Source organism: Stegodyphus dumicola, chromosome 4 (genome assembly GCF_044657685.1).
Source record: "Stegodyphus dumicola isolate Sdum_Otavi_A_Nest chromosome 4, ASM4465768v1".
Classification (NCBI taxonomy): domain Eukaryota; kingdom Metazoa; phylum Arthropoda; class Arachnida; order Araneae; family Eresidae; genus Stegodyphus; species Stegodyphus dumicola.
The window spans coordinates 28,876,351-28,901,683 of record NC_140771.1 but is presented as its reverse complement, the minus strand read 5'-3'; the positions used below and the strand labels follow the sequence as shown (position 1 = coordinate 28,901,683).

At 31.5% G+C, this 25,333-nt stretch overlaps 3 protein-coding genes across 5 annotated transcripts in view; 2 read left to right on the top strand and 1 right to left on the bottom strand.

Annotated features, from left to right (window-relative positions):
• Positions 1-9,240, top strand: part of Prosbeta1 (proteasome beta1 subunit) — a 39,407-nt gene extending 30,167 nt beyond the window's left edge. Inside the window, exons 5-6 of the mRNA XM_035353319.2 lie at positions 1,222-1,366; positions 8,987-9,240. Of these exons, the coding sequence (XP_035209210.1) occupies positions 1,222-1,366; positions 8,987-9,117 (276 nt within the window). The 3' untranslated portion in view covers positions 9,118-9,240. The remainder of the gene's footprint in view (positions 1-1,221; positions 1,367-8,986) is intronic.
• Positions 9,241-13,537: 4,297 nt separating this feature from the next.
• On the bottom strand, positions 13,538-23,862 carry LOC118183721 (xyloside xylosyltransferase 1-like). The gene is made up of 2 exons (XM_035353318.2): positions 23,057-23,862; positions 13,538-17,243 (listed from the first exon to the last, which is right to left on the bottom strand). The coding sequence occupies exons 1-2, from the start codon at positions 23,489-23,491 to the stop codon at positions 16,569-16,571; spliced, it is 1,110 nt and encodes a 369-aa protein (XP_035209209.1). The 5' UTR covers positions 23,492-23,862; the 3' UTR covers positions 13,538-16,568.
• A 570-nt stretch (positions 23,863-24,432) lies between these two features.
• Positions 24,433-25,333, top strand: part of LOC118183720 (protein FAM13A-like) — a 109,433-nt gene continuing 108,532 nt past the window's right edge. The window contains exons 1-2 of one of the 3 annotated variants that reach the window (XM_085814639.1): positions 24,440-24,923; positions 25,163-25,330. The gene's annotated coding sequence lies outside the window, so the exon portion shown is untranslated. Of the gene's footprint in view, positions 25,331-25,333 lie in introns of all 3 variants that reach the window. The other 2 variants (XM_035353317.2, XM_035353314.2) reach the window with 2 other exon arrangements.

Below are 25,333 nucleotides of genomic sequence, written 5' to 3'. Positions count from 1 at the left end.
TCAACTGTATGGATGTCTTTCATTAAAACGTTTTTTGATATTTTTTCCAGAATTTGTGCAAATTTTAATGAAATAATACCAGCCATTAAAGTTATGCATGTTAAGGATATTAGGATCCATATTTCATTTGTAAAGCAGCTATTAAAAAAAAAGGAAAAATAATCTTTAGATTGTTAAATTACTTGTTATTATGAAGATTATTTTTCCATTTTTTTCTACACCCCCATGTTTCTGTGTATCCTAAAGTAAGGCTATTCAAGACAGGTGTGACACCGAATTCTAATAGAATGGGGATGTAGTAAGCATATCTTAGGTCACCATATGATGTACATGACCATTGAACAAAAAGAACCATGAATGATCTCTCTTGTTCCATTCAAATTCTTTGATTGAGCTGCAGAAACCTATTCAAGGCTGAGCTATGATGGAAATTTTGAAAATTCCATTGTGATGGAAAAGAAGAAGTAATGAATCTTTTATCAGCATGTTTACAGTTGATTTTTGTTTTAAGAAATGAACATTTTATATATACTTAGCCATATAGCTTTGGGTATAAATGTTCAAGTTCTATCCTCCAAATGGATTTTATATTCTTCAGGTCATTTATAAGATATAAGATATTCTTTATAAAGATTATTGAATCGTTGCATTGCAGTAATACCCTATCTTGGGGAAAACGATTATGTTTTCTCTATTCATTGGCTAAAAAACATAAATGCCAAAATTAACTCTTTTTCATCGTTTCCAGAAGTCGCCGACAAAACTTGCATATTCTCTTATCCACATACTCTGTTTTTGTGTTGAAAATTATTTCCATTACAAGATATAAATGCAAAGCTTTTGCATATAAGATAGTTTGAATATTATTTGAAGGATACAAAATGGATGCATCCAAATTGTTATCTGCCAGAAATACAGTTGATCCAAATCTTTAGTTGGTACCATGTTAAATATCAAAATTCTGTAATTTCTGCTCATGTGAAAAAATTTGGATAGGAAGAAAACATTGAAAAACATGGAGTATAAGGGTGTTGAAGAAACATTGCTGAAATGTTTCACAGTTCAAAAAAGCCATAATTTACCAATATCTGAACAAATGCTTTGTCATGTACACATTTTAGACTTTGAGTGTAGTATTTGTTTTTAGCAAATTAAATGTGGGATGTATATTCAGTTAAATATTCATTATACAATTAAATATTGATTTTATTTGTCTTATAGGTATATAGTGTGCCTTTGGGAGGTATGATATCCCGTGAAAGCGTTTGTATTGGCGGTTCAGGTAGTGGATATATTTATGGCTTTATTGATGAACATTATAAGCCTGGTATGGATCAGAAGGCTTGCCATGACTTTGTTGCACGTGGTAAGTGAAAGCTGAATTTATTACATCCTAGAATTTTACTTTACAAAATGAATTTGTTCTTTTAATTTTTATTTGTTTTTTATTGCACATTTATGCAGGAAATTTTTTTCTTTTTGCATCTTTGTTTTTATTACATATTTATGCTGATATTTTTTTAAAGAAAGACTGCATAAAGGATTTCAAAATGAGAAATAATTGCAATTTATTTTAATCAAAAATATCTTTATCTATACTAAATAAATTTAAGAAACTTTTTATATCAAAAAGCAGTAGCTTATGATTTGCTTCTGTTGTAGATACTTATGCACTGATAATTTTTGCAAAAATTGTTGAGGTGATGGATTCAAAAATTCAGTGAATAAATTTCAAATAAAATTTCCAGTTAAGGTACATGCAAACTCTCGTATTTCCAAATGTTCATACAGTACAAAATGTGACATCTAGAATTGGAACTTCAGCAATTCCAGTATTAGTACAATTCAGCAATAGTATGACTTGTAGAAATTACAAAATTTAAAATATTCTTTGTTGATATTTCTTTAAAATAGAAATATTGTGTATAAAAGTTTTTTAGACATTTTTTTATTTATGTGAAGTTTAAATGACTCAAAGCGAACATAGTGATAATTTCTGGATTTCAAACTGTATTAGGTTTTTTCTTTTCCATTAATTGATTGATGATTGAGGCTTTGTCATAACAATTGAAAACTTTAGTTGTATCGTCTTCTTTTAAGCATTTCTTCTCACATTCCGAGTTTTTAGTCATGATATCTGAAAACCTTTAAATTCACAGCTTTCATCATTATCATCATGAAATTTGGTTGTTGGCTATATTTTATGCCGAACATTTTTAAAAATATCTGCAGACATTCTGTCTCATGGTCTTCAAATGCCCTGCATATCAGATTTTATGTTAAAATATTTGTAGAATTCTCCAATGCTCTGCATTGGTTTCTAAAAAGCCTACTGTATCTGCATTTCAATGTGCCAAATTCCGATATCCATTGGCTGATTAACAGATGCACAGTTTCTGGGACAGAGTAAAACAAAGATCTTATCATTTATGAAAACTTATCTTGATTATAATTGAATTATTGAATAATAATATCTGGAACAAAATAATTAGCTTATTTAAATCAGGAAGTTAAGGTAGAGTGAATTTGCTTCATTTAACTGAAGTTCCTCAGAATCTAATTCTTTCCCCTTTCCTTGCTGTTATGCCACCAAAGGGAAATTAGTATGAACAAATCCCACTCCAAATAAATCAATCTTGTGCCTTCACTTATTGTCAGGCATTTTTTTACCCTGTACAATCTCTTTGGGTCCTAAATTCTGCTGCCCAGCATTATTGTGCATATGTCAGATGAAAAAATGCTGTCCCTTCACAATTACTAATAGATTGGAAGTATTGTGTGTGTACAGCTGATGTATTGTCATTGGCCAGGGTGTGATTCCCTAGACAACAAGTGTTTGAAAATGACATACAGGAATCTCAGTTAATCATGAGAAAAATTGCTCCTGGGGCACACCTTTCCCCCTTCCCTAGAGTATTATATTCTCCATGCCTAGATTCTGCAAGGGGGAAAAAATTAGAATGGGGCAAGGTCTGGATAATTCCAGATTTCAGACTTTGTACTAAATGTGAGCTTTCATACAAAAACTTTATGGGATGTTAAGATGGAGTTGTGTATTAACCCTTCATTCTGTACATTTTTGAAAGATGTACAGTTGTTCTCAGTGGACTAGATAAATTTTACCTGCCTTCAAAATCACCTGTGGGCTAGAAAAAAAATTATTTTTTCATTTTATTAGCTGGCACCTGCTAATACACTGTTAGTAATCCCACCCTTGGCTGAAGTACGTATCTGCAGATGTGATACTTTCAGGAGAAATAACCCTTTCCAGTGAAATGTTCTTCAGATTACACTTATTTATCTTTTGATAATTTTTACTTCATTTTGTATCATTTATCAGAATTGAAGTATAAATTATCCATTTTTTCTTGGTATGGGGGATTTTGTCAAAAAAATAGAAGTTTTCCATTTTTCATGCTGGGAAATATACACTATGGAAGATATATAAAGGAAATGTCAAAACTGTTAACAATGGTTTAAAATAAAAAGTTGGCAAATAGTTTTTGTTCAAGAGAAAACGACTTGTTTCCTTATTTTAGAAAGTTCGTATGAAGGTAGCTACAGATGCAGTTGTCAAATATTATCATCAGAAACCATAAAATTTTAACTCATCTATTGGGATTTAATATATATTTCATTCTCGAAGAGAGCCGGTAGATTGTTTGCTGTGTAGTGGCAAATACCAACTAATACTTAAGTACCCTTTAAAAATATGTTTTAAATATTTAATTTATTTTCATTTTATGAAGAAGTATGATTCCATCAACCAAAGGCTGCAGTCTCATTATAAAAGTTGACCTTCATTCTAAAGATCAAAACTTCAGATTTAAATATGTTAACTGATTAATTCATGTAAACAAAATGATAGGACTATTAAAAAAAAAAAAAAAACCCGAAATAATATTTTAATGGGAATTGGAACAAAGAGGGAAATTACTATCGTAATCAATGTTATATTATTCCATCTTGGCTATATCACTCTCAATACAAATTTTCCTGGAGTAAAAATACAATAATTTCTCATGTTAAACATCTGGAAATTATTCACGACTATAAATCTGAAATTATAAGTTTACTGTGCATCACTGGGAGAAAGGTTATAATGTAATAATACAAGGTCGGATTATTAATTTCCAGGATTGATGTAACTGTAGGAGAACGAAAAGTCGGAAGATGGCGCTAGTGATTGCGTATTGAAGAGTGTTTTCTTGCGCATGTGCAGTGCAATCAGTGACATTCTGAAGTAAGTGGTTCTCGTGGAAAGGCGCATTAAAACATACCTCTTAAATTCCTATTGTCAAAGGGAAAATGAAGCAAAGAATTAACATTAAATTTTGCTTCAAATTGGGGAAGACAGCTGCGGAAACATACGAAATGTTAAAACAAATTTACGGCGAGGAAGTATTATCCTGCTCAAGAACTTTTGAATGATTTAAACGCTTTCGGGATGGGCGCAAAGGCGTCGAAGATGATCCCCACACACAGGTCGGCTGCAGTCCGTATGCACGCCGGCGTACGGTGAACTTATCCGCAACGCTGGTGCTAACCCTGCGTTCCTGGATAGGATAGTCATGGGAGACAAGTCTTTGGTGTTATCAATATGACCCTGAAACCAAGCATCAAAGCTTCGAATGGCGATCTCCAAGTTCACAAAGGCAGAAAATATTTTGATTTGAAAAGTCCAAAATCAAGGTCATATTAATTGTTTTCTTCGATTACAATGGACTCATTCATCATGAATTTCTTCCTCTTAACATGACTATCAATGGACAGTTCTACACAGAAGTTCTTGACCGACTTTGAAAATAAATTCGTAGAGTGAGGCCTCATTTTCAACAAAATGAGAGTTGGCTGCTGCTACATGACAATGCCCGCCTAGAAATTGCGTTGCCTGTGAGGCGATTCTTAGCCCAGCATGGTGTCGTTGAAATGCAGCATCCACCATACTCTCCAGACCTAGCACCCGCAGACTTTTTCCTGTTTCCTAAGCTGAAAAATTCGATGAAGGGAACAAGATTTCAGGATGTCGAAGCCATCAAGAAAACTGTAATGTAACTATTAAAGAGCATTCCAAAAGAGGACTTTAAAACGTTTTTCCAAAATTTGTACAGCTGAGCACAGACGTGCATTATGGCTGATAGGGATTACTTTGAATCATGTTAAATGGCTATGTGTTTAACCTTTTTTCTTCTGAGTTATTCCAAGAGTCCTGGAAAATTATAGTCGGACCTTGTTTGTTATCCTTCATAGAAAATGTAATGATTGAAATCATCATTGAAAATCCATCAATTCATATACATATATTGAAAGTAATATAAAAAGTATGTAAATCAAAATTATAACTTAAATTAATGGTAAGCCTTTAATTCTCTCTGTCTGTTATAAAAACTGTAATAACTTCTCTAGATTGCTTCATTTCTAAATCCATCTTGTATGGCCTGTGCAATGCTGATGATGTAACTCTTGGGAAATGAAACTTTTCTAACCTAACCCAAAACCTTTCTCTTAACAGACTGCCAGACTGGATAAATATGCAGTTAGCTTGCAACTCTGTTGCCACTTGCAATCTGAACTATTTCACTGTGCTTTGTCATGTTGTCATGCTGCTAATTATGTCGTTATTTAAAATGTGATACTCTATATAAAATTGTGGTGTGAATTGTGCTCATGATCATGTGTAGTGAGAAATATGGGGTCGATAATTAGTTCGTGTCCAGCAATAAAGATTTTGTATAGATCAGTATAGATGTCTCTCTGAGTGCCATCTTTCTAATTATGCAGCTGTCTCTCCAAGTACAGTTCAAAGTCCGAGATCCGAATGTCCAATATCCGGAATGATCTAAACTCCGGACCTAAAAAACCATCCCCTCCTTTTTTTTTTTTGTATGCTTTTTGCATGCGCATTTTATTTTTCCCCCGAGGAGAGTTCTGACTCTTAATTTCAATTTGGCACTAAATAAATACATCTTTATTGAAGAAACAATAATTTAGCATAAATCTGAGTGATCAGTAATTTGGCTACGTAGCTGCGTATCTGCTTGGCAAAAATCTCAAACCTAAACATTCAGTAGTCGTACTTCAAACTACTTTGTTGATTTTACGCCTCCAAATATTTTATACCCCTGAAGCCAACTTACAGAATCATTATTTATTATATTTTGCTTTCATCACTGCATGTTTATAAACACATGACAACCTGAGTAGTGACTCGTGCAGCGATGCCCAAGCAATTTTTTTTATATTAGAAATTTAATAATAAAGAGTATGGTAACCCTTTATATTGACATTACGCTTAGCAGTTATTACAGATTCAAGTTCGTTGTGCTTACAAATGCTGATGAGAAAAAATTTAACAAAAATTTCTTTTAATGTGTTTAAAGTAGATTTTGTTAATGATACTCATAGGTTAAGAGATTATATTTAGCGCTATTTGAATTCAGAATAACTGATTTGTTATTCACATAAAGCCAGAACCAGCGTCAAGGCTTGTATAGCTGCACCGGGTGGCAGAATTTCAGTAAAACGAAGTTTTGGAAATTTAAGAGAAGCATCATGCAACAAAATTAAGGGATGAAAACTTTTTTTAAATTTGGGGAAAGCACTGGGATCCAAAATTTAGGGGTGGCAAAAATTTAGAACTTACAGAGGCACTTGGTAGCAGGATTTAGGACCTGCAGAGACTGCATTCAGGCAATAAAATATCTAGTGCCGGCCCTCGGTAAGCCTTTAGTATGTGTGGGAATTTATTTATTCAGAGCTTGGATAAAGCATGTTAAAAAAATAGACATACGTATAGTATAATAAATAACTAAAGTAATACAATTCAGGTTTTCTCATTGAGCGAAAGAAGAAAGACAAAAATTAGGGGAACAAGTCTTTCATTGCCAATCTCATGATACATAGCCAATAATGTATAGCGTGTGCTATTAAGCTCGGCTAAAATTCTTCTTTACTAATTTCAAGAATTTCAGCCAATATAGCAGATTGCTCTGTTCCTTAAGTTTCTGATTTATTATTCCTTAAGTTTAATATTTTTTGCAGGCTCTTTGTATTACAGCAATTTACGAAAATTAAAGTTTCAACTTTCAATTATGTTGAAATAATTCTGGAACTGCAACAGGATCTACAAAGGGAAAACATGTTTCGATATCCATTAAACAAAAAGTGGAATTGCAGCAAAAAATGGGTAAAGGTATATCTGCGTTAAAATCTCGAACAGTATGGCATGGGAAAATCAAATGTATATGACATAAGAAGACTCCAGATACTTTAAAACTGCTTAGCATAATTGATGGCCAGTTACCATATTTCATGGTAGGATGATGAAGATGATAGCTGCGAATTTGAAGGTTTTCGGATATTGCAAACCTAAGGTTAAATTTTCCAATTAATGGATTCCGTTAAGAAATTTAGAGAAACGACAATAAATGAAGATAATATAACAGAAATTTTTTATTGCGATGAAACCCCAGTCATCAATCAATTAATGGATGACAAAATCTGTAGTATGGTTTTTAAAAAAATACCACTACCAATAGTGAAGAAAGTGCCAGAGAGGTTATTGAAAATGAAAAAATTTTTATTGACGACTTAGTTGGAATGCTTGACATGGCAGTTACAGGACTTGAACAATGGAAATTTGTAACTGAACAAGAAATTATGTATGTCTATGGAATTAAAGAAAAAATATTAGCACAAAAAACGATGCAAGTTAAACAATTTACATTGAAAGAAATGTTTAATAAAGTAAAAAATAAATATTTAGCATTTTTCCTTTTTTTTTTTTTTTTTTTTTGCAAATTTGAATACCCTTTAGATCATAAATCCTTCATTATTTCATAAATCATGATTTCATATTTTTAATTTTATAATTTCTACATGCCATCTTACTAGATTTAAACTTATGATCTAATATCCAGAAAAATCCTAAGTACAGAGTTCCGACAAGTACCAATCTTGAAATTTATACTGTACTAATATACTATAAATACTTATTATTATACAGTCAAAAGTCTTTAATCCGGACTTGTTGGGACTTCAGTGATTCCGGATTATAGATCATCAATTTAAATCTGGTAAGACGACATGCAGAAATTATAAAATTAAAAATATGAAAGCATAATTTATGAAATAAAGAGCAATTATGATCTAAAGGGTATCAAAATTTACCAAAAAAAAAAAAAAAAAAGCTTAATATTTATTTGTTTACGTTATTAAACGTTTCCTTCAATGCGCGCATGCGTAAAGCATACATTACGCATAGTCGAAATTAGAAAATTGCAACCAGAAAACTATTTGATGTGTATTCGTGATATATTTATAATGATGAGGAATTTGATTTAAATCATATCAAAGATGGAGTACATCGAGATGAAATACTACATTTAGTAAGGAATTATAAGCTGAATAAATTAAAAACATCTGACCTGTAGATAAGGCTAGTGCTGACAGATCAACTTCCAATTCTTTGCGCGCCGCGACGTCCCCCCCCCCCAGAGCTGCGTGAAATTGATATAAACAGATTTCAGAATGGTTAGAGAAAGTTAGAGCCTTTATCCATTTTTTTCAGCAATTCCACTTTTTGTTTGATGGACATCGAAACATGCTTTCTCTTTGTAGATCCTTTGGTAGCTCCAGAATTGGAAATTCTTTTTGATATAATCGAAAGTTCAAGCTTACTTTTATAAGATTGCTTTAACAGTCTGCAAAAAATAATAAGCCAGATCCAATTCGAAGATTAAGAAACAACGCAATCTGCAACATTAACTGAAATAGATAATTAGTTAATTTTAGCTTAGCTTATACCGTCCGTTATACATTAAACGCGCATGCGTAAAGGTATTATGTGCATGTTTAACGCATTATGCGTTTTTGCATGCGCAGAAAGTTTGTAGCTTTGAGGTCCGGATTATAGATCGTTCCAGATTAAAAAATTTTGACTATATGAAGTCTTTTTGCTCTAACAATATTTTACTCTGTTTTTTAGCCTTGGCCCATGCAATGTGGAGAGATGGATCTAGTGGAGGTGTCATTCGAATAGGTATTATTACTGAAAAAGGCATGGAGAGGCATATGATTTCAGGAGAAAATGTGCCTAAATTTTACATTGGAAAATAATTCTTAATTTTGTATAACTGTGCACTATGTTATATGAAAAGAATAGTTTTGTCTTTTTTTCTGGTGTAATTCATTTGTTTTGATTTTCTGTGTGATTCTTAAAATAATATATATTTAAATTAGTTTTTGAAATTTTATTTCATAAGAAATCAAATACCATACCTCTTCTTTTTTACTATGGACAACCTGAAAGTTAAGCAGTGTAGAAGGGAGAAATAAATTCAAAAATTGGATCCTTAAAAAGTACATATTTCCAATATTATAAGAGGACAAATCGGAAGATTTTTGTAAAAAGTGTAAAATTAATTTTTCAGAAAAAACAGACATGCACTTGACTAATTTGAAACAATTACAAAAGGGAAAACATTTATAAAAAATGAGAAATTAAATAAGTTGAAATGATTTTAAAATAACTACAAGTGCTTTTTAAATTCTGCTAAAAATTATTATTAGATTTTGATTAGGAAACTGTGCTTTAAAACATTTATTATCAGACTTAAATTTTAGAATTAATTTAAAAGAAGACGAAGCATGCAGAAAACAGTAAAAGAAGTTGAACTTGATTCAGCTATTCATTCTAACTCTAGCTGATAAAGCAGATAGGTCACCTGCAAAAACTTTCATTATATATTTAACATGATAAAGAAAACAAATTTAAATGGAAACCAGATGTTTGCTACGAATTTTAGATTTGTGAAGAACTGAAACAGTGATACAATTTTTTGGTTTTGAAAATAAAAATTACTGCATAAGGTCATAAAAATAAAACAATTTTCATAAAATTAAGAAAAGTCATAAGTTGTCAGATATGTAATATTAGTTATTGACGCGTATACTGTTGTCTCAAGAGGATCTAAATCCAATCCCTGAATTCATTATAGCCAAAAGAAATGTTTTTGATGAAATCCTTGGGCTCTTTATGGGGTCACATTCTAATTTTAATTGAGAACAAACACTCCAGGAAAAGAAAAGCCAAGGTCAATGGGGACCATCAGCTTGATGGTATATTAAATACTACCATGTTACAAAAACTATAGACATTTATAAACATCCACACCTTCTCCAAGATTTGAATCTAGCAACATGCCAGCTATTATTGCTAACCACATCAATCAGGAATACAGGTTAATTGATTAAGGAAAAGCAATTCAAAGGCTATTTGTCTGTGGGAGAAATGCCTTTATGGAGAACTTATTTAACAGGATACTGGTTGGCATAGAGAAAACCATAAAAAATCCCATGCAGCCAGCCGATTTTGAGTGCAGGTCGAATTACCCTTGCTCAGTGACTTTATTGCCTGGCTCACTGATCAAGCAAACTTTGGAGATTTTTACTGCTAAAGGATTAAGGATGGAGAAAATTATTATGTGTATTTTTAGTGGCCATAGTATTTGTTGTAACTCGCAGCTAGAGCTGAACGTCAGTTTGACATGAACATTATATGCTTTCAGGAGGAGAAAGTCTACTATCTACAGTACATGCTTATTTTAATACTCATTTTTCTTCTATCAAAGAAAAGAATAAATTATCTTAAATAGAATTTTGAATGATTGATCATAGAATGCACATGCAAAGAATAGCTCACTGAGGAATTTCAAGTGGTTGATCTTGTAGAAATGTCTACTTCGAAAATTCAGAGGCTGAGATTTATGCAAGAAAACCAAAAATGTTTACTAGGAAATGAGAGTTAATATAAAAAATATGTCTGTATTTTTAAATTTTAATGTATTTCCAGTCCTGAAAAAAGTATTCTTAAATGTATTCACGAGAAAGTAATTTTGGTGCAAAGTTTCTCTACATTTGTTCTTACTTAAATACATATTTTATTCTTATAATGTTTATACATAAGTAAAACAAAACTGTACTCAATATTCATTATATAGGGTGCACAAGTAGAATATATATGAGATAAACAGAAAAATTACAGACAATATGAATTCTAATCCTCGTCTTCCGCTATCAGTGACTTTGCCTTAAAGAGCTGAGAAGGAAGGTGAAAGTCTATTCTATCTCTACCAGAATGACCAACAACTGTAAAGGCCCATCCACACGAGTACGCTCACGACATAGTTGATGCAACTTTTTTGACGCCGGCGTAAATTCATATGACGCAGAAGACGTAAAAACTGAGTTCCTTCCTGTTCAGCTTTTACATCCGTAATGTGAACGAACAGCCAATAACTGACTGAGTTCTTATCACGTGTCACAATCAGAAAACCTTCTTGCTTACCATTTTCGATGTGCCATCAGAACCACACAGAGATGAGTTTCTGCTTAAAAATATCGTAACTGTATACAGCAATAAAATAATGAGTATTGTACACGCCATCTTCAGATTTCTCAAACCATATATATTGGTATAAATTTCAAATTCTCATTAAAGGGGAAAACTGTATATTTATAAAGCAACGATCCGACCAGTATATCCATATGCTTCACCTGTTTATAACATCATAAGTAATAGGAACCTAAATAAATTAGTTTCTACGAAATGAAAGTTTCTGCCGTACAAACTTTTCCTTAATTATTATAAATATTGGCTATATCTTGTGTAATAAAAATCTCTATAAATATTCCAATATTAAATACACCAAAGACTAACTTTAGCAATATAACAACTTCTAAAATAAAGCAGTTGACTGTGAAAGAGTGTTCAATAAAATACAATTACAAAATTTTGGAGGAAAGTTACAACTTGTGTCATACAGCAATCATTTATTGAAGTTTAATTAAATTACCTTTGCAGTGACTTCTATTTGTTACATTATTTTTCACAAACACTGCTATCACAGATAGCTGAGTGGTCAGCGCACTGCTTGGCAAATGGAAAGGTGGTGAGTTCGAACCTCACCCGTAGACAGTATACAATTCAGTTAGCTTTTCTCATTTTGAAATGTGTTTCTTATATTTAATCATGAATCGTTATATTCTTATTTTACCTATTATTGTTTTCATTTCTTATTTTATTCATCATTATTATTGTTTTTAATTTAGTTTAAAAATATGCATTGCAACTAGAAACCCTTATGTAATAATATATCTGCACCTCTTTATCATATATCATCTATGCATTATCTCTTTATTTTTACTTTATTGCATATTTTATTGTGCACATAATTTCTCATAAACTGTCTACTCATCCTGAAGTAATTAAAAAACAAGTAATATATATTAAAAAAAAAAGTCAATTCCTACTTAGGTCCACAAAAAATAAATAAAAAATTTTAATATGTGAAAAAGCTGTATTAACATAAAGTGTCATCTACTACAAGTTTAAAAAATTGTATTTGAACTTGAGTGGATGAAAAAGTATTTTATTAACGACTGAAAATTTGAACAAAATATACGGAGAGTGTGAGCTAATACTAGGAATTTAATAATTCCAGATGTTAATTTCGCAAACGAGACAGTAAGGGGAAAAAAAAAAATCTCTTTAAACAGGTCGCTCTGAATAAATCTTTCGGAACAATTCTCATAATTTTTTTTGCGGTTTTGCCTCTGCTTAATGAAGTAAAATTCCAACTATCAAAAAATCATCTGATTCAGGCAATTTGCTGCAAACATATAAAAGCACAGCGAAGTAACAAGATACAGCTCCGTTGAAGCTAAATTAAAGTCCCACGTGATTTTTGCACAAAATAATTCTATTGGTTAAATGCACTCTTCGCAAGTATACTTGTTTGGATGCTTTTCTCTCTGGTAGCGTAAAAGCGTGTTCATCAGCTACGTTTCGAGCATAGTTGTGTGGGCGGGTCTTAAGAAGAGTTAAAGCTGCTCATTGAGGACAAATACGAATTTAATTAGCAGTTGGAATCGGACGAATGTAGAGGCCATGGTTGCTATACACAAGGTCAAACACTGCCTGAACATCATTTAAAAAGGTACAAGATTGAATCAAAATGTTCTGATGGGAATGGGTAAGCCCAGGGCTAAAGAAATTGCTGCAGGTAGACTGTATATTTTCCACTAAGATTTTGCACCAACACACATGATTGTGAAAACTCGGAAGCAACTCAAGAATAATTCATTTAATTATGTTACTCCAAATATGGGGTCTCCAAATTCGACTGCAATCCTGCTGACTATTATGTGTTGGATGCAGTTGCAAGAATCACTAATAAGAGCCTGTAACAACTGAGTTGAGAAAGGGAATCTGTTTTGCATTTTGAGATTTGTCTCTTTGAAGTTAAAATGTACCTGTTCTTCCTTCCAAGGTTGTTTGAAGGATATATGATTTATGAAGGTTTCATTGAATGAATTCAATCTGTAAAACATTACTTTGCTTTTCTTTTTGAAATTTTCAGTAAATTCAAAATGTCCTTGATATATTTTTGATACCAATCCTCTTGCACATTCTGTATATATATTATAGAAGTTTGATACTTTTTCAAGGATCTATGTAGGACTAAAACAAAAAGAAAATGACTTTTGTATAAAACATTTTTATTGTATTTTACATTAAAAATAAATACAAATTATTTCATAAACATCCATAACAGATAAATTGTCAACATCTAAATAATTAAATGCATCAAAATATGTTAGCCATTAGGTCAATGTCTCTTTCTAGAATTTTTAAATATAATATATAAATGTATCAAAAATATAAAAAGTTTTAAACTCTCGTATATATACATTTTTTGAAAGAGATTTCTAACAAGTTGCAAAGGTCCTTAAAATACTGCAGTAATGGCAAAATGCAAAAATATTGCACATTAAATTAATAAAGATCCAGGTACTAAAATAGTCTTTACAATTACGCTTAGTTGAAAAAATCGCAGTCTTCATCTATGTTATGGAAAATTGACTCTAGTGTAAAAATAAGCATATTTCAATTTAGATTATCTGTAATTTGTTTTATTAATAGCAAAAGTTGTTGAAGAAAACATTAGAATGAATTTAAAAATAGTGATTTACATAACTAAAACTGATGCCAGTCTTTAAGAAATTAGAGTTTCAGTTGATCCAAATTATTTATGAGATACTTGGCACTATTAAAATTACAGCACTGCTTATAAAATTTAAGAAGATTATTTAGAGTCTGTAGAAAGATTTTGGATGATGTGATACAGTCAAAAGTCGTTAATTCGGACACCCATAATCCGGACCTCAAAGCTAAAATCTTTCTGCGCATGCGCCGCGTTGACGCATGCTCATAGGCGTTTTACTCGTCCGAGCAAGACATTTACGACTGCGCATATGCGTCTGCGCAAGTGCAGAATACATTTTCGCGTCGGACGGCATAAGCTAAAATTATCTAATTATCTATTTCAGTTAATGTTGATGATTGCGTTGTTCCTTAATCTTCGAATTGGATCCGGCTTATTATTTTTTGCAGACTGTAAGAGCAATTTTATAAAAGTAAGCTTGAACTTTCGATTATGTCAAATAGAATTTCCGATGCTGGAGCTCCCAAAGGATCTAGAAAACGAAAGTATGATTCGACGTCCATCAAACAAAAAACGAATTGCTACAAAAAATGGATAAAGGTATATCCTTTGTTTATCTAACCGTTCCGAAATCTGTTTATCAATTTCACGCTGCTCTGCGGGGGGGGGGGGGATGTCGCAGAGCGCAATGAACTGGAAGTTGATCTGTCATCACTATCCTCATCTTCAGGCCAGATGTTTTTATTTTATTCGGCTTATAATTCCTTATTAAATGTAGTATTTCATCTCGATGTACTCCATCTTTGATATTATTTAAATCAAATTCCTCGTCATTATAAATATCACGAATACAAATCAAATAGTTTTCTGGTTGCAATTTTCTAATTTCGGCTATGCGTAAGGTACGCATGCGCACGTTGAAAGAAATGTTTAATAAAGTAAACAAATAAATATTAAGCTTCTTTTTTTGTAAATTTTGATACCCTTTAGATCATAATTGCTCATTATTTTATAAATTACGGCTTCATATTTTTAATTTTATAATTTCTGCATGCCATCTTGCCAGATTTAGACTGATGATCTATAATCTGGAATCGCCGAAGTCCCGACGAGTCCGGATTAAAGACTTTTGACTGTATCATCCAAAATTAAATATACATTACAAATCAGATTCACTTTTGAATTTCTTGCCCCATCCCCTTGCGGATCAGTTAAAAATGCATGTACTTTTTTAACTTTTAAACATGTACAGAATTAAAAAGGAAAATAATTAAAATGTTGCCCAGGATTTCGAAAATAAACTAAGCTTTTCATCCATCTATGTATAAATAAATACATAACAAATTCTACAACAAAAATATTTCTTATATCTAATAGCATTTTGAATTTCTAATATCAAACAGAGCTTCTCAATCATTTCCAAAAGTTTTTGGCACTAAATACTTATTAGATTAAAAAATAATATATATACAGAGAGAGAAAATAAAATCAACTATTTATTTACAAAGCAAATGTTACAGCATATAAAATGATTCACATGCGTCATGAGCTATAAATAAATTTTAGTATGAAATTTGATGTAATTTTTTTTTTTAAAGTTTTTTAGCTAATGAGTATTTTGTATTTTTGAATTAAGCCATCTTGAAAATGAAAGAAAATATTATTCCTCACAAAAATACTGAAATTTATCACTAAAATTAGGTATAGTATTGTTTTGATAGTTATTATTGGAGTAAAAAATGGTATATAACAATAATAAATCATTTTTAATGATCTTGCATTTTTCAATAAATTTGATGCAAATTTACCAAAAAGTTATAAATTTTTTGGGGGGTATGTGTGCTTTTTTAAGCTAAAATGGACTGCTGTGCACATGGAGAGGAAATCTAAAAAAAAGCTTTATTATAAATATTTTTTTCATATTTAATTTTGTTAACTTGTCTTAGTGTAACAGCATTTATTTAAATAGCTGTTTTCTTTTGTGTCTTAGCCTACAAAAAATTAGTGACCGACAACTGGTGACTTTTGCGAAAGGGGTACAGATTAAGTACCGAAGATACTACACTTGGTTCTCTAATAAAAAGCTTCTTGAGTGAAGTCATCAAGATTCAGGAAAAAATACAGAAAAATTTTTAGGCTTATCTTAAAGCTCTGGAATACTCATTTTAAACATTATTTTCCAACAACTCAAGTGAAGGTGCTTTATGATTTTAAATGCGTTCTGAACACATTCAGAACCCAATTATTCTGAAAGCCTTTCTTATAAGTTTTATTAATGTTTTTTGTTTCACCCTCGAACTTCGGTTTTTTCTTCTTTAAATATATCAACTTGTGTTTTGAAACATTTTGCCCTTTTATTATCTTTAAGAATTAAAAAATTCATTCTCATGTTCTTAGGCTGTGAAATAAATACTTTGAAAAAGAATTGAAGAATTGTACATATTAACATTATAAATTCTATCAATTACACATTTGTTTGAAGATACATGTAAATATATTGCTGCTTTGAAAATTAACTACTATTTGCTAATATTGTACAAAAAAACTAATACTTAAGAACTCTTATTTATCAGGTATCAAAGTGTTACAGTTCCCATGGAGTAAATGTATTTTTCCCGAACATGAATGATATAAATCAAACACATCTTTATAACCATGATACTTCCACCACTGACACAACTGTCGATTCCAGGTACAAGGCAAGTGATAAAACAAAGAAGGATATTCCAAATTAATTAATGAATAAAAGTCCTGATCTCCCAGATGACCTTTAAATTTGTACTTTTCTACCAAGTACAAAATAAAACTTGAGTTATTCACAATTTTGTTATACAAGTCAGAATTTCTCATTTTTTCCAAGTCTAGAAGTAACACACCACTATTGAATCCAGTTTTACCATCAGGTGGTGGACCTCCAGCCAAAGTGTCATTATAGATGCGGCGATATTTATGCAACACATGACGATAAACAGGCTGCTGCTCTCTTGCAACACCTATTAATGCTTCAGTTGGAAATTTATTAAAATAATCATGTAGTTCTTTGATATCATCTAGAAATTTGACATCAGCATCTACTATTATAAGTTTCTTCAACAGCATAATTTTAAATAAACCAACTGAAATAAAAAACAAACCATCACTATAATATGCACCTTGTTTGAAACTGAACAATGGTTGTATTGTATTGATAAGTTCTTGCAGAGGTTCCACAAATGCATTTACATCATAAAAGCTCACCTAAAAAATTAATCATGTTATGATTTGTATAAATAAATACAATATTAAAACATAAACTGCATTTAAAACATTTTAAAAATCAAGAAATTTTATTTAGTGAAGTAAAATGTTTTATTAAGCCATAACAAAACATTTTACTTCGCTAAATAAAATTAATAATTCCCCTCCCCCCATTCCTTAAGTCAAGACCATATGTAAAATAACAAGTTTATAATTACACATTACAATGAACTCTAAATATAAGTTTTTAGAAAGAACCATGATAAATTTAATATAGTTAATTAATGCATTAAATATTAACAAGATATCCAGAAAAATAATGGATCAGAAGCCCCTCCCCAAAATATATAGAAAATCCTGATTGTGCAACATCAAGAGATATTTTTAACTCTTTTAAAGGTAATGCTCTAACAACCCAAGCTTAGAGCTTGTCTTGCCACATAAATACTTGGCTTTTTGGTTTTCTGGACTTCTTGAATGAGTTGTCTGAGTATCTGTCTTTTGTAAGTGGACCTTTCCCTCTTTCATTCAGCATCAGTGCTTCCATTCTTGGTTGTTATTTTAAATAATGATCTTAGTACTACTTTCATCCTAGTAGTTTGTTCAAGGGATGAAACTGAAAAGTGGTAAATGCATAACAAAGGACCTAATGGGAAAATTACCACTTCAGTTAGATAAGTAACTATTGGCTTTCTGGCATGTACTTTTTATTGATAGAAATGTACTTCCTGTGGCCACTTAACCTGCGAGCACACGCGACGGGTATGTCATACCCATGTGCATTTTTCTTTTTGTATATTTCTCGCCTATTCTTTCATAAAAGGATGAAACTTGGTGTAGCTGAGTTCAAGGTCACATACTTAAAGGGGGAAATTCCTGAGGTGGCAAGTGCAATGGTTTTTTAGGACCAGCATTGTTCGGGCATGTCATACCCGCGCGTGTACTGGCGTTTCTCAGTGAGTCACTTTGCAACTTCTCGTTTTCAAGCTTTTAGTATAAGTTTTTTTTGAGTTGTAAGCATGGAGCCGTATATTCCTTACGATGAAGAGATGAAAAGATTGAGAAATCTCCTTGAAACAGTTTTTTCTGATGAGGATTCATTTAGTGAAGAAGAGGAAGATGTTGATGACGAAGAATATAATTAGTAATCATGATTCATCCGTATAGAGCAGTGATTCAGATACAGAAACAGAAAATGAAACTCTGGAATGTAGCAATGAGTTTTATGTTGGAAAAAATGGAAGAAAAATAAATTCCGGACTAATGTTAGAATTGGGGCCAAAAATATTATAACTAAACTCCCTGGAAATACAAAGTATTCTAAAGACGTCTCAACACCTCTAGAGTTTTTGTCATTGCTTATCGATGAAGATATTTTAAAACATGTAGTTGATAATACAAATATTTATATTGATTCAATACGAGAAAATTTAACTTGTGAACGGGATGAGTACTTTTCTCAAAGCCTTAGGGATGCAGCTAATAGAAAATGTTCAAAATGAACGATGACGAGCATCTGTGGTTCCTGATTCTGGACGAACTCTGACCACCGATGAACATGTTAACAATGGACCGCCCTCCAAAAAACCTGAAATGACTTACAAGAGGTGTACAGAGTGCTCCAAGAAAAACGATAGAAAGACTAGATTCATTTGTGAAAATTGTAGCAAAAGTATATATATGGAACATATGACCCCATTTTGTAAACAATGTTAAAAAAATTGTAAGTAAATAATTTTTCCTCTCCTTATTGTTTCCTATTTTATCTAAAATGAAGTATTAATTTGGTTTTACATTTTAATTTCTTTTAAAAAAACGATTAATTTTTTTCGGCAAATTTTTATTTACAATATTTTTATTCGGGTATGACATACCCGGCGCGTGTTCTCGTGTTCGTCGGATAGGTGTGTGTGCTCGCGGGTTAATTGCTTAACTTAGTAACCTGCAAATTTCAAATGTTGTCAAAGATTTAGATGGTGGCACTTCTTTTATTATGAATTTTTTTTTTATTTGCTACACACTTTAAGGAGGAAATAATTCTTTTTATATAGAAAGTCACTTCATGCTTATTAGGGAATACAAAGTCATATAACAAAGCAAATTTTGTTTCAGGCATTTTACCCAAAAGTGAATTAACTCTATAAATAAGAAGCTTAGAAAATTTTATTAATCTTTAGTTTTCGTTTTCTGAAACTGGCTTAAACTAATACAAAATTTAACTGTCATTTAGCTGTCACACTACGACCAAGTTAAATGTTTATCTACTCCCAATGAAAACTGTATACAAATAAAATGGGTAATGTATGTTTCATTATTAATATGTTTCAAATCATTTACAAGACACTACATTCCAATTAATGCCTCATCTGCCACATCTTTAAATTTGTAATACTGCTACATTATCTCTAAATTTATAAAACACTTATCACTGCATAGCAGTTAACAAACTAGCACTTACAACCAGAAAAAAATATCAGACACGTTGACAGCTCCAATAGTTTTACTGTTAGTCTCCTACTTTTAAATATGTTACTTGCTATTAAATTTGTACACATTCTCATCTGAACAAATATTACGACAAGAGAAGGATAGGATATAGTTTAACTCAAATCTAACTGCAAATCAAATTTAAGAATAACTATTAAAAGGTCACATTAATTACACAAATAAACTTAACCAAAATAAAAAGTTAAAGAATTGCAGAAACTCACCAGGGTGTATGTACACCAGGGGTGTTTGTGCTCCGGGGAAACCCCAGAATTCCGGGGATTTTGAACTTCGATACCCAGAAATCGGGGAAATTCCGGGGATCGTCGTTCAAAAGGAAGTAGGAATAATAATGAATTATTTATTTTGATCTGGGTAATTTTGTTTGCTTTGAAAGCAGAAAACGCAAGGTCAGTGTGTGTGGTGAAAACTTTTCCTTTCTTTCTCCAAAGGCAGTGATGATGCGTGAAAAGGGGGAAAAAATTTCTTTTTTTTTTCTTTCCTTATTGCGAGTTATGACTCATTCCCCCGGTTCTCGGACATTCTCTTCTGGATTCTTTTCGACAAGTAGGCGCAGCAGAAAAAAAAGGGAGAGACTTCGTTCGACCAGATGTGCGATCACGTGACTCTGGGTTCAAAGGTCTTATCTCTCCTGGCGTGGCGCCAATAAGTAGAGAAGGGGGATTTTTTGCCGTATTAGCTATTTGTCATTGATCGCTTCTCAACTTTTTTTTCTCCGCTGTGTAAAATTTTCGTTTCATTTATTGATGCACGTGTAAATTTTTCGTTTTGTTTATTGAAATATTTTTTTATTTATGTACGCAAGAGAATTTCACTATGAAATTTCTCGATATAAATAGTGATATTATACAATTAGAAGAAGGTGTCCGGAATGCATTTAGGTGGAACTAGTGAAAAGTGCATTCAACTTAATGGATACACTTGTCACTGACTATAGAACCTCTCTTAAGATTGATTCCCTAGATGCAGTGCAGACTATTAAATATGATTTAATGGCTTCTAAAGAAACCTCATGTGAAAAATATGGCTCAAAAAATCCAATGACTGATCCAATTCACAAAGATCTCTTACTGAATATGAACAGACGTTGGAAAATATATCAAGAGTTCAGATGAGTCACCTATAGAAGTCTGAAAAACCTTCTACATTAGCAGAAAAGCAAACTGCTTCTACCTCTGCATGTGCAATTCTCGAGGAAATTTCTTCAACTGTAAATGAGGAAAATAAAAGTCAACCTTCCTGCAATTATGAAGTTCACCACAAAAGAAAGACAAGCCCACAAACATCAGAAAATAAAAAAAAGCAGCAGAAATTAGATAATTTTTTTTAAAGAATTAACTCAGGTAATTTAAAATATTTACATAAAATGTAGTAGTTTATATGTTTGAAAATTTATGGTTATTAATTTTGAAAAAAAAAGTAATTCATTGAACTTTTAGGTCATTCAATACTTCATAATTGTAATTTTTCATTTCTCTCCCCCCCTTCTCGAAACTCCAAAATGTCGGTAATAAGTCCGTAAAAGTTTCAGGGGATTTTTTGGGGTCCCACAAACACCCCTGATGTACACATCAATCTGTTTTCACTTAAAAAAACATCCCAGAATTGCACAAACTAGGCATTGCACACTGCCTTAAATTTGTTTATGTACACATCAATCTATTTTCATTTAAAAAAAATCAGGAAGCTTAAACAAAGTTAAAACTCTCATGGTAACCAGAAATGAGGTTTCATTGGCAAAATAATTTAAAAAAAATTATCGCTAATTGAATGGACACCCAATTTCTACACTAGAGCCAACACTTCACCTCCAAAATACAAGCATTTAATTGGATTATGGGAAAAGTTTAAATAGGAGAACTCTCTTTCATCTGCATATGGATCTAAGACATTAGTATCTAAGACATAGTATCTACGACATTAGTGAAACTTTTTTTAAAATCTGTTTCCATGAAACAGGCCTTATTTTCTTCCAAAAAACAAAGTGAAGAATTATTTGTTGCTGATGAACAAACAGTCGATGCTTGGGAATGAAATGTTATTTTAAGTAGAAAGATCACCTTTCGAAAATTTTGGTGATCGATAAACATGAAAGATCCCTTCACATTTTAAAGGCAGTTTAGAACCAAACACTCTCTACCACAGCAACTTAACTGATGCATCCAATTTCCCACTATTTTATTTTAGTAAACTTGAAAAAATTATTTGCATCAAAAGGTAAAAGCAAAAATAATCTGTTATTTATGTTCCATTTTTTAAATCTCTAAAATACAGTATCATTAAAATTTTAAGTTATTTGAGGTTTACAGGCTAAATCTCTTTAATAAGCTCACTTACTTTTTTTTTTTTTTTTACTTTTGCATATTATTTTCATATTTCATTATTTGATAAACAGCAAATTCTCATACACACTCAGCAACAACAATCATTGTTTGCAAGACATCTTTTACTAATATTAATATCTTTTCACTTTAAAATTAAATAAATTAAAAATTATATATTTCCTTTTTTTATATCTCCATTAAGAGCTAGAGCTATTATTTCATATTTATATTAGCAGCATATTCTTGAACCTAATTTTACATATTGAAAGGAATTTATCTGTATTAAAGAAAGAGAGAAACTATAAACTGCAAAATAATAACATTTTCCCATGTGAAACCACATGTAAATAATATATCCCTGACTCATGACTGTATATATATTTGATGTCATAAACTGAAATTTGTTTTAGCTCTTCAAATTTTCAAAACTGTAAAAAAAATTAATATATTCAATAATTTTCTGTAAATGTTGTATGTATAAAAGGTGAAAGTGAAATAAATTAGAACAAATATAATAACAATAAACCTAGCCTAACCAGGATAACATATTTCAATTAAAATGACAAAAACACACATGCATTAAAAATTAAATAAATTTATAATGCCTTAACAAGCTTTTTAATCAAAGTTTTGATACTCATGAGATTTGTTTATACTTCTCTTTATTTAAATTTTTAAATACCATTGACAATTATCCTCCAAAACTGTTCATAAAGGATTCCAAAATTCTGTACTTTTAAGGATGCATTTATAAAGCGTAAGTTTTTGTTTATATTTTGTTTTAAATACTACCATCTTTTCATAAATTGCTTTAGCTTTAATATATATATTTAATTTTTTAAAAAATTACAGATGTTAGAAAATAAAAAAATTTTTTAGTCCAAAATTTTGTAATATTTTCGGGTAGTGAATCAAGTTTCTTTTCCTCAAAACTACAATTTCATATTTTAAATTCCTTTGAATAATAAACCAGTAAAATACCTCAACTGATGTTCTTGCTAGTACAGCTGTCTCTTTCATGACATCTATAGCACTATTCAAACTTATGTTGTCAGTAAGAATATGAAAATGAAGATGAAGAGTTGCATATTTGAAGAGGGAGGATATACATCGTACCAGTTTATTTTTCAATTCTGGTTTATGATCAGCATGCGTAAAGAAAAGCATAATATTAATTGCATTTGTTTGAGCATTACTGGAAAAATTTACAGCAAAATACAAAGGCTCAGTATTGTTTATGAAAGTTCGATTACTTTTTATAGGGCACAGAATACAAGAATTCGTGAAACGTGGAGAAAAATGAATTTTATCTACGAATATATCACTAACTAGCAGCAGTATAGTCGAGAAAATAAAAACTACAGCTATCAAATAAAGCTTTAGATTTTTTTTCCCGAAAGAACCACTATGAAGCATTTTGTAAATAATGACTGCAGAAGTAGTGTTGATGCTAAATTACACATTTGTGGAACATATATATTAAACATTGTCAAACACGAAATCGTTATGCTTTCATCGGATAAAAACTGTAAGCAAATCAAAAGTTGCCATTATGTTACATAAAATTACTCATTCTCTACTCTAAAACTATTCATTAAACTAAACAACTGCAAGCGCGGCTACAATTATCAAAACAAAAAGCATGTTAGCAATCCACTCAATTGACAAGCAAAAAATTTCACGAATCCCTCCCCCGTTTTTTTTTGGTCACGCACTACAGAAAGGGAGGGTTACAATTTTTGGCTTGTACTCGCACCATAGAATTTGTGATGTTCACACAGCGACAGGCCGTCACCGCCAGCATCAGTACGTATACTGTTATCCGTTAGACCAAGCAAATAACCTACCTTGGGATCATTTTAGACCAACGCTTAACATAGAAATGCATCCACGGTGTATAAAGATCTTTATAACTCGTGGCCCCATGTTTCACACATAATCCCTAAGTTCCGGAAGTGTAAACTCCGGAACTGAAAAATCTGAACTAACGCATAGCAGAGCTAATCGACACATGGAACTAACTCCGTTAGCTCAGATAAACCCCAGTCTGAACGGTCCTTTACCAAATAATATCTATACTAGACGGTATATAGACCCATCTATAAGCACATGCTGCGGCCCATTGTTACCTACGCCTGCCCTGTCGAGGGATTTGTTTCTAATACTTTAAATAAGCTTCAAGTTAATCAAAATGTGACTCTGAGACAGATTTTTCGAGCACGCTGGTTCTACGAAAATACTAAAATTCCAGAGGAACTCGATGTTAAGCGAATTGCTCAAATGAGGGCTAAAAGAGCCAAAAATTTTTCAACATTTCACATTTTTAGCGTGGATAATCGCAGATGGCCAAAAGAGCCGTACTTATGAACTTACAGTGTTTATTGATGGCCTGGTTGTATTTAATTCCTTTTAATTTATTTATTTACACATTTTTGGGTAATTTTTAACATGCTGTCTCTTATGAGCTCAATTTTTTTGTATAAATCTGTTTAAATCTATACGTACGTTTATGGATGATGACTTTTTTTAATGTTGATGATGATGTTTAATGATCTCTGACGGTGCGAAAAATCTGCTCATTCGTAAGTTGGAAGCCAGCCAAATTCTTGACAGGAGAAACGTAACTATCTGGCATCATCTCAATTTTGCGGACGAAAGTAAACATGATGAGAGTGTTGAGTATGTGTTTTGTAGCTTCCAAGGGATGGCATTTCGACTTTTAACATCTAATATTTCTTTGGCGTTGCATTTTTTCCCACTGTAATAACCAAAATATTATTTAGAGAGTGCATCTTATTGGAGAATTAAAAACGTATTCTGCTGATAATGGAGTTTAAAGATTTATTGTGTAATTTTGTATTATATTTTTGGGATAATTTTAAGCGGTATAAAGTCACTTTATTAAGCAATGATTGAAGTTCTCTATAAATGTCTTCAATTTTGCGGAATTTTGATATTCTCTTCTATTGGGATTATTTCAGAAGGACGTGTGATAAAATATAAAATTGTCATAAAAATACACTGCGTTATACTGTCTGCAGAAAACGTTGCTTAGTGATACAAATCATGTAATTGTTTTTCATTTAGTAGTCAAGAAGAGTCTTTGAGATCTAGTCAAATTGAATTCGAATGCTCACTCTACGTCTAGTCTCATGTAGAACTCTTAAACAACCCTGAACAGAATGCAGAGTTGCGCCGAAGATTACTGCTAAGTTGTATATCAGTTTTGCATTTCATTGGCAGCAGTATCTTAAGGTA

Coding starts and splice junctions, on each gene's coding strand:
- LOC118183721 (XM_035353318.2), bottom strand. CDS start 23,491: ATGCTTCATAGTGGTTCTTTCGGGAAAAAAAATCTAAAGCTTTATTTG. Junction 17,244..23,056: donor TAGCAAGAACATCAGTTGAG/GTATTTTACTGG, acceptor TTAATTTTTTAG/GTGAGCTTTTATGATGTAAA.